Below are 10,325 nucleotides of genomic sequence, written 5' to 3'. Positions count from 1 at the left end.
TACAATGTAGTGATACATTAAGAGCCTAACTAGGAGATTTCACTACATTGTAGCCTTTCTTGAAGACATATGTCCTTATGAATTGCCTTGATGGAAGGCTTCTGAGGTTTAGTCATCCTATATAAATAGATGAGTTTGGTCCCTGTTACCACCACGATTATTTTGCATAAGTTCTGTCCATTGTGAAGTAAGGTTGGTAAGTAACAAAAGGCAGTACTGTAGAGATAGAGTCCATGCCAATAGTTGCTGAAGGTAGGTCTTAATCCTTGTGTGATTGTTTTCAAGCATGTCTGCATATTATAGTGAGCATGGTTGTATGATTTTACATAAATATCCTTGCATTGGCTTGTAACATAAGCCAAAGAGAAAATAAAAGAAGAACTAGAAAAAAAAAATAACTATAAGCTATAAGAAATTAAACTTGTGTGTAAACCATGTGTAATTAATACACAGGTGCAAAAATTGACCTTACTGTTAGTTTGCTGATTGTAGCGCAAAAAAAAAAAAAAAAGTTAGATTCTTCTAATGCATGCAAGACATAGGAGAGTTAATATAATTACTAGCTCTATAGTATATATATAAGAGAAATATTGTTATATATTCCTAGCTTTGAATCTTTTTTATATGGAGGTGCTGCTATATATATTCTCTAATCTTGAGAATGGATCGAAGACCTCTTTTTCTGGTAGTAGAGTCTTCCCTTGACCTAGAACGCAAGACTTATGTACTAACAATAACTAATACACCTAATATTTAAAGTTCCATATTTTAAACATTAGTAGTGATGCCATCTGAACTTCCATTTTTGGGTAGCCCCTCAGTTGAATTACGATCAATTGTAATAGCAACATGATATTCTTCAGAAAGCACTGGCTCCTGAAGTAATTGTGGTTGTTCAGTCTTGAAATGTGCGACGGATGCTAGTTCGTGAACTGCTTCAGCAATCTTCTCAACACAAGCTACGACTTCAATAAGAAGTGACGCCACCGCAGCAGATGGTATTGTTTCCAGCAGATTAGCATCTTTCCATATGCCTCTTTTGAGTGACAACTTGAGGCTCTCAACTGCAGCTTTTGAGCATGCAATGTGGGAATCAGCTGATGATGACCGAGTCATTTTCTTGAGGGCTGCTGCTAATTCCTTCAATGCTTTTCCGGATTCGGTGCAAATATCTATGCATGGTTCTTGAATTTTGCTTCTAATTTCAGCGGGCACCTGCATTAAAATGTCACTAGTTGGATTCACAAATTCATAATCATAACCTTAATGGTAGCAATGGTGTAAACTGTAAAGTAGGTTTTGGGTAGAATATATACTTGGATATCAGTGTTCAGGTAAGTGTTAAGAGCTTCAATTTTATAAGCACATTGCCGAGTTTGGCTTCCAACATTCAAATACTTCTCCCATGGGTGGCCGAACTTGAACCCGCCATGACCTGGTTCCCATCTTGCCAAGTTAGCCTGAAAAAATAGAAACAATTATTATATATTCAATACAGAACTAGCATTTAACCAAAACTTTATTTTATGGTCTCTGCTTTTGCTACGAATACAGAATAGAACAAAACTCTTTTCGTGGTGTAAATGATCGACCATTCTTCACAATATTGTCAATGTGGGATACCCGATCACAACATTTATAACAGGATATCAACTCTCATGGATAGACGAGATTTTTTGTATAAAGTTAACTATTTATTTTGGCTCAATATCTTACCGGATCTTTCATTTACTATATCAAATTTTCCTTCAGTGTCATTTGCAAAAAGTCAAGAAAATGCAAAACCATCTAATTGTGTAGGTTTAATAAATGGAGAAAATGATAGCTAGTAAGCAATCGGATAAGTGATTAGGGTTTGCTTATTTTTTTAATTGTTTTGGCAAGAAGAATTTTTATCGCGAATGAATTTAGAACAGATAGTTCGGATCAATGCGTCTAATATTGGGGAGTGTCCCAGAGAATGAAAAGGTTCGTATTATGGATCTAACTAGTTCAGTCAGGACTTAGGAGCTTTATTGTATATGTGTGAAAATAATTTAAGTTCTCTTTTTGAGATATAAAGATATTCCAGTACGTCCTCCTTATCTACATTTACTCACCATGGTTTCTTCAAGGCTTTTTGATGAAAGAACACTTTTATATTGCTGAAGAAAAGATTGATTATCACTTAATGACAACCCATTCTCTTTTATGATAAAGTATTCAAATCCAAATCCTGTAAACAACGTAAAAGTAGTGCTTAGTCAGTTGTAATAATATATCATATATATGTGTGCTTGTCTGTTGTCGAAGCAAAAGATAGAAAATAACAAAATGATTTATGAGGGAGGGGTCTTTATTTGGTATACACATGTACCTTCCATAAAATCCCCAAGCTTTTCCATGTTACCAGCAACCAAATTGTGGAGATCAACTCCAATCCACACGGGGCAAATGCAAATACAAACCATAATAGGAGTACAGCTTCCTATCGCAATCGTTGATAGCCTCTTGTGTGCCATGTCTAGTACCTGCGTTTCGCGGTAGCCAGATACCGAAACCAAGCAGAAGGTCAGTATGAATATCAACATCCCGTAGTCATACCTTGCCTTCAATGCGGGGAAGAATCTCATGAAGGTCACACTTGCAGCTGCCAAAGATGAAATAGTTATTTTATGAACATATTACGCTACTTAATTATGTGCCTCAAATCTCAATTAATTGGAAGCATATGTGTATGCATGGAACACACCTACAACAAAGACGAAAAATGCAATCAATATGGGCTCCCCGACTTCTCCTCCCCAAAGAGTTGATATGTGATGAACTCCAACAGCTAGAGCACCAGCCAGTAAAGTTGCCAACATCCTATTTATACCCTTCCCTAGGGTTGCTCCTGGAAAAATGAAAGAAATTAAGAATTAAAAGAGGAGAAACAAGAACTAATTGTTTTAAAATTGTTCTCTCCTTTAAGGCCAAAGTCACCAATACATGTGATCAGGGGCGTAGCTAGGATTCGACATGATGTGATAATAGTTAACTGGCTAGTTAGGTCGTTAGGGAAAAATATATATATGAAGTCAACCTTCATTGACAAAAGTCGATAAACAGTATAAAGAGTACTGCTAGGTAAACGGGAGTCGAAAGTGTACTGATATTTTGGTAAGATCCAATGCTTTTTAAAATCAGTTGGCGCAATACATAATCTTTTGCCCTTTTCTGATACATTCACATTTCGACTAGAAAAAACACTAAAATTTAACATATGATCATTTTTTTTTTTTTTAAGTTTATCAAGATATGATCGTCATTACATTTTTCACGCTTAAAGCACAACCACTTTATTTTTAATAACCTCTTAAGGGAAAGGGCATTTAACAATCACAATATACAGATATAGACATTTAACATCTATGAACAAATGCCTTATAATGGTGAAGATGACATTCTGAAATTACATAGAGTGCTTAGTGCTTACCAACTGAGAACTCAAAGACAACGATCACGGTCAAGACAGCCCACATTGCATCGACACCGAAGCCATCATAAAGCGGTCGATAGTAAAAAAAAAGAGACACCAACGTCAGAGCCAACCCTACTTTGAACGAATGCACAATCCTTCTCGGATCATCCTCCCCGAGCTTCTTCGCCTCCCTCGCCGCCTCCAGTACCTTACCCCATGACCTCTCCGGCACCGCCTTCAGCCACCGCACCACGCGACCGAAAGGCCCTCCGCCGCAGCTGCTGTTCTCCATATCAACAAAATCTGCAGAAGTCATTTCTGACTGGAAATTAAAGCAAAGCAATGAAAGGGAGAAGAAGAAAAACAGAGCTAGCTAGAATAAAGTGGTGGTGTGTGAAAAAGCTCGATGGTAGAGTCATAAATATATAGAGCTGATATGCAAAATCTAGAAGACGAAAGAGAGACAGATGTTGGTGACTCGAAATGTGCTGCACATGCAATCAACACTTTGATTAATGCGGTGGGGGGCGATTCGTACGGTAACGTACCGTACTAGGATGGTCAAACTCAGAAAGAGGTTCGGTTATCAAATTACAACCGTGTTTGGGGGAAGCGGTGTAGTTTGCATAAGGAGCACTTCTTATAAATAAGTACGTACTCATCTATAAATTACTGCAAGTAAACCTTGAGTTAGTGCCATTGATTCTGTCATGGGGTTCCATGAAATTGACAGATAGAAATTATAAGTTGACTATCAAAGTCGGGCCATTAATACTTGCAGAGAAGGAGGAACTGGATCTCTCGAATTAAGGGTATGGGAGTGCAAGGTGGCAAACTAATGAAGAAGGCTCCTCTTGTATAGAAATGAAAGGATTTCTCAAGGTCATTGATCCTTGTGCCACCATTGAAGACGATAAAAATCAGTTGGGAAAGGTGTCAAGGGAATGAGTTAAGAATTCCTTGGAAGAGGTGCAACGAAAAAACGTGGTACTTGATGGCAGGCGTTCTGAAGAGGACGTCCGCATTGTCGTTAAAGTGCGAACGCTCGGGATTTCTTCTCGATCAAGCGTCGACGGCGCAGCACCTCTTGCCGAACGAAGGCCAGGGGCATCTCGGACGGCCAGACCAGTCTGCAGGCGGGTGGAGTCGCCGACGAGTAGTTTGCAGCGCTGCCCAGAACCTTGAAGTTGCAGGCGAGGTCGCTGCGCAGAACCTTCGACCTCGATCTCCTTCGACCTCGATCGCTGCCCAGAAGCGGTCTGGGATGCCTTCGGCCTCCGTCCGGCACGATTCACGCCGCAATCGCCGTCTGAACGCTGCTGCAGCGTCGACGTCCTCACTTTAGCGACAGTGCGAACGTCCGCCCCAGAATATATATATATATATATATATATATATATATATATATATACAGATCCTATCCAGAGCGGAGCTCCGCTTTGAAAATTTACGTGTGAAGTTCGAGTTTTTGTTTACTTTTCGGTCGCACATCCACATCTCGACCGTTCAGTTTTTAGGTACTAGTGTATAGATCGTCTCTGCAAATTTTCAGCCAAAATGATGATCGTTAAGGCATTGATAACTGCCTTAAAGCTAGTACGGTTCAGGTTGACAGATTCAGTCTGTCCATTGGTTTAAGCGAGTTAGATACCTTAACGATCATCAATTTGGCTTAAAATTTGCAGAGATGATCTATACACTAGTACCTAAAAACTGAACGGTCGAGATGTGGATATGCAACCGAAAAGTGACCCAAAACTCGAACTTCACACGTTAATTTCAAAGCGGAGCTCCGCTCTGGATATGATCTGTATATATATATATAGGGCGCGCCCTTCCACTAAGGGATAGGGCATTAGACCAATTTTTCGATCACATTTCAGTATCTCAACTGTTCAATTTTTAGGTCCTAATGTGTAGATCATTTCTGCAAAATTTTCAGCCAAATCGGTGATCGTTAAGGTATCAAACTAGATTAAATCCACGGACGAACCAAATCTGTCAAACTTGAACCGTTCATACTTATAATCTTAAATCGCCATTTTGAATGCCTTAACGATAATCAATTTGGCTGAAAATTTGCAGAAGTGATCTACACATTAGGACCTAAAAACTGAACGGTTGAGATGCAAAAATATGATCAGAAAGTTAGTCTAATGCCCTATCCCTAGAAAAGACAAAAAAAAATAGATCCCTCACTAGAAGGGCCCTGTGTGTGTGTGTGTGTGTGTGTGTGTGTGTGTGTGTGTGTATACATATATATATGGACAGATTCGAACGGTTCTGGTTCGACAGATTCGGTCCGTTCGTGTAAATTGCAATTTTGGATGCCTTAACGATCACCAAATTGACTGAAATTTTGCAGAGGTGATCTATACATTAGGACCTAAAAACTGAATGGTTAAGATGTAAAAATGTGGCCGGAAAGTGGTCGAAAACAGGAAATCCGTACCGAAATTTCGGTACGGACGTCCGCACCTGAGAAATATCCTATATATATATATATATATATATATATATAAACCCTATATATATATATATATATGCATGCTTCTTCTTAACATGGTTGTTGGGATTAACTTAGAATTTCAGTTTATAAGATCAGCATAGTCCCAAAGTTAGAAAATCATGTATAACGTTAGTGGTATGAGTTTCTGCAATGTTAACTATACTCTATGACTATGGCATATTCTCTCATTTTCAAGAAAAACTAACCTAGCGGTAATGACTTTGGCATTGAGCACACAGGGCCCGAGTGTCGCCGTTTCTTTACACGTTGCACATCACTTGTTATGGTCAGTCATGATTAATTCTTGATGAGTCCACTAAACCGAACCTGAAGGAAACCATACCAAAAATTAGGGCTGGGCGCGGTTCGGTGCGGATCGGTGTTAGGCTAAAACCGCAACCGAACCGCTTCATTCGGTTGTGCTATATTTAAAACCGCAACCGCATTTTAAAAACCTACACCGCTTACTTCGGTTACACCGTTTTGCAGTGCGGTGCGGATCGGTTTCGGTTATGTTCGACTTTCTTTTCTTTTTGGCATATTTTCGACCAAAGTCGACAAATTTAACTGTCCTAAAATGAGTAACCATTACTATCAAAATATCAACAAAATAAAGTATAAACCACTCATAATCTGTTCACTAAATCAAGTAATGAACATTACAAGTAACCTGTTCATGACATCAACATCTCAAGTTCTCAACTACACAAATAAGTAATAACATTAACCATCTGTCAAACCTGCAGATCAACTATCAAATTATTCAAATATCAACAATCTGCTCCAGCTATTCAACATTTATAACCAAAAAGCAGTTTCCAAAATTAAATCAAAGTTCCAACAGTCTAACAATCTGTTTACAAACCAAATAGCTAACATGCAGCACAAACATAAATCAAAGTTCCAACTTCCAAGTTCCAGCAGTAAATCAAAGTTCCAGCAGCACAAACATAAAGTTCAAACTTCAAAGTACGAAACATTAAATTTAAAGTTATTACAAACTATAGTTAAAGAACTTAAAGGCTGCAACATCAAGTTCCAAGTACCAAACAGAAGTTAAAGTTATTAGTTATTACAAACCAAAGTTAAAGCAGTTCATACTTGACCCAGCTGGTGTCGCATTGGGAGTTTGCAAAGCTCTACTTCCCTGATAAGAAAGTAAGAAAAAATCAAATCAGTAAGATACAAACAGAAACAATTTGGGATGCAAACAAAATATATTACCATATTCCCAAAGAACTTAAAAACTCAATCTTTGACCAACTAAACCAGTTGGGATGCAAACATAACAGATTATCATATTCCCAAACAACTTAAAAACTCAATCTTTGACCAGCTAAACATAAACTTCCGATCAAAAATCACAACTTTCAACACAATTCACACATTCAGAACTCATTCATCAACTCATAACAACATACCCACAAACCACAGAAAGAACCAAGCCTTGACTTGGGTATTGACAATCAAATCAAACAAAATCGAAATCGAAATCTTTGACCAACTAAACATAAACTTCCGATCAAAACTTTCAACTCACAACAACATACCCAGAACAACATTCAACTCAAAACACAACATTCAGAACACAACATTCAGAACTCATTCATCAACTCACAACAACATACTCAGAAATGAACAGAAAGAATCAAGCCTTGACTTGGGTATGCCCAATCAAATCAAACAAAATCGAAATCGAAATGAAAATCAAGCTGAACCCATACCGATTCCATCCGGAGATGAGTCGAGATGACGTCTTCGGTCGGCGTTAGTCAGAGTCAGTGTCTTCGGTCGGCGTTCGAAGGCTGTGAGTCGAGAGAGAGAAGCGGAGTCATGAGTCGAGAGAGAGAACCGGCGTTAAAAGGCTGTGAGTCGAGAGAGAGAAGCGGCGTCGTGAGTAGAGAGAGAGAACCGGCATTCGACGGCTGTGAGTCGAGAGAGAGAAGCTGAGACTGAGAGTTGAGAGAGAAAAGAGAGAGGCGGATTCGAAATGAGGGAATGTGATCCGGTCAAAACTAGGGTTTTCGTATATGAGAGGCTGAGACTGAGAGCAATCAGGTGCAACGCAATGTATGTGTAACCTCATTTAGACCAATCAGAATTCGACAACTATTAAAAATAATTTTTATATAAATAAAAATTATATTAATTAAATAATATTATTATCCGGGCCGGTTCGGTTTTTTTCGGCCGGTTCACTGGCTAAACCCGGTCCCGACCCGAAGCAATCCGGTCCGGTTCAGTCAACTCATTTTTTCCCGCCATTTTCATCTGGTTCGGTCACCAACCCGGTTCGGCCGGTTTTGGACGTCCGGTTTGGTTTCTGCCCAGCCTTACCAAAAATAGGCATAACAAGCCGGTTTCAAATTCTTGAAAGAGAAAAATTCACTATTAGTGTCCACACTTTGGTGCCAAGGTCAATTTGATACTCATACCTACACTCACAATTCTACCAATGTGATACCTGAAGTCCTGTTTTAATATTTATATGATGCTTCCGTCCAACTTCCTTTAAGATTCCATTAAAATGATGACGTGTCAAGCACGTGGAGACCAAAGAAAGAGTAAATGACCAATTTATGTTCTTTTTTTTTTGTTAATTCATTTCTTCTTCTTCTTCTTCACATCCCAGATTTCTTCTTCCCCTCACCCGCCGAAGCAACTGCCATGACTCCATTCCCAATTTCTCATCCCATTGTTCCCATTTCTAAAACCCCTCTCCATAGCTTATTCTTTGTTTTCGATCCATTTAAACCCCCAAACCCACGAATCCATACACCAAAGTGTGGGTATCTCAGTTCCTCAATAATGTATGGATTTCTGAACTACTTCTTTGTAAGGATAACAATACCATAAGAAGAAACATACATGGCCCTCTCAACAATTGCATGTTTGTGAGAGTTCCTACATCTAGATATGTCAGATCCAAAGCAATGAAGGTTTACGGCCATGCAAACCTATGCAAACCAATTAACAAATCTAAGCAATGAAGGTTTACGGCCATGCAAACCTATGCAAACCAATTAACAAATCTGTCATGCCTTTTCTGCCTCTCTTAGCCCGGAATAATCATGGCCTTGGGCATGGCTGTGACTAGATATGATGCTATTAGAAATGCCAGTTGAGGAAGATGCACGGTCAAACTTCTGATAATCGCTTGAAACAGAGTGGTGGTGGGTTTGATTTGGAGAGGGGTTTTAGGAAGTTGGGGTTGGCGGAGAAGAAGTCCTCGTCGAGGGATCACGAGTTGGGGTTGGCGGCGAGGTCGAGGCGGGAAAGGAGGGACTTGAGGGAAGGGTGAGGAGGTTGGAGGCGAAGGAGGCCGAGGCTTGGCGGAAGAGCTGCGACATGCTGCGAATGTGGTGGAACAGCGGGTGGTGGTGGTGTTGATCGCCAGGCCCGACCCTGAGAAATTCAAGGCCTGGGGCGAAGAATAAAATTGGGCCCTTTATATTAAAAAAAAAAATCAAAAATTGGGCCCTTTATATAAAATTACTCGATTTGCTCCATGATTAATGAGACTTGGGAGTTGTGAATTGAGAGGAAGAAGAGAAGATTTAGAAGATGAAGAATTTGCGGAATAAAAAGTGTTAAAAAGTAACCGGGCTAATCTCCCTTATTCTCTTTTATTGACCCAATGTTGTATTCCTTCATTTTTGTCAAGTGGCAGCAGCTCCCATGTGAAGTTGTGAACTGTTCTTTTGTCTAGTTGTAGGGCCCCTATATGTTGCCACACGTGAATTGCCCAAGAATGGACATTCCCTTTTGTCTAATTGCAGCAGCCTTTTGAATTCCTGCTTTTCTCTTAATTTGATTCCCAGCAAAAAGAGACTAAGAGAGATTTGGGCCCTAGGCTATCGCCCTGCCTGCCCTGGGCCAGGGCCGGGCCTACTGATCGTCATGACCCAGTCTCTGATCGTGGTGTCTAACACCAGATCTGCCGCCATTGTTGGAGCTCAGAGGATTTCTTCGATTTCGGGTCTCTCTACTATCTATTCCGAGACTGAGTTGAGTGATCTGGTTTTGCTATCCATTTTAAAAAAAAAGAATTGATTATCCAAATCCCTAATTTTCTTCCCAACTCTCTCTCTCTCTCTCTCTCTCTCTCTCTCTCTCTCTCTCTCTCCCTCCCTCCTTGTTTGATACAGGACAAAGATTAAGTCATCGAATGCCATCGATTTCTTCTTCTCCCAAAAACCTCGAAAGCCTAGACCTTCCTTTTCACTCATTTCTCCTCCCGCCATAACGTCGATCGGGACAGAGAGAGGACACGTATGACGTCGCACCACCATCACCGATTACTGCAAGAGATTACTGCAGCACAAGGAGCTCGACTCCCGAGTTCGCGCAAGTCAGATTCGCATTCTAAACCCT

At 39.9% G+C, this 10,325-nt stretch overlaps 1 protein-coding gene across 1 annotated transcript; it reads right to left on the bottom strand.

Moving 5' to 3' along the window:
- Positions 1 to 768: 768 nt before the first annotated feature.
- Positions 769 to 3,758, bottom strand: LOC133730678 (aluminum-activated malate transporter 2-like). Its single transcript, XM_062158226.1, has 6 exons — positions 3,458 to 3,758; positions 2,732 to 2,875; positions 2,357 to 2,629; positions 2,100 to 2,215; positions 1,317 to 1,460; positions 769 to 1,215 (listed from the first exon to the last, which is right to left on the bottom strand). The coding sequence occupies exons 1-6, from the start codon at positions 3,756 to 3,758 to the stop codon at positions 769 to 771; spliced, it is 1,425 nt and encodes a 474-aa protein (XP_062014210.1).
- Between the last annotated feature and the right edge of the window lie 6,567 nt (positions 3,759 to 10,325).

The sequence above is a fragment of the Rosa rugosa genome, chromosome 2 (genome assembly GCF_958449725.1).
Source record: "Rosa rugosa chromosome 2, drRosRugo1.1, whole genome shotgun sequence".
In the NCBI taxonomy this organism is placed as follows: Eukaryota; Viridiplantae; Streptophyta; class Magnoliopsida; order Rosales; family Rosaceae; genus Rosa; species Rosa rugosa.
This window is presented reverse-complemented; position numbering and strand designations above follow the sequence as displayed.

Bases quoted from the DNA above. Each gene is read 5' to 3' on its own strand.
- LOC133730678 (XM_062158226.1), bottom strand. From the start codon at position 3,758: ATGACTTCTGCAGATTTTGTTGATATGGAGAACAGCAGCTGCGGCGGA. The intron at 2,216-2,356 runs GTACATGTGTAT...CGTTGTTTACAG, and splicing joins GCTTGGGGATTTTATGGAAG to GATTTGGATTTGAATACTTT. The intron at 1,461-2,099 runs GTGAGTAAATGT...CTATTTTTTCAG, and splicing joins AAAGCCTTGAAGAAACCATG to GCTAACTTGGCAAGATGGGA.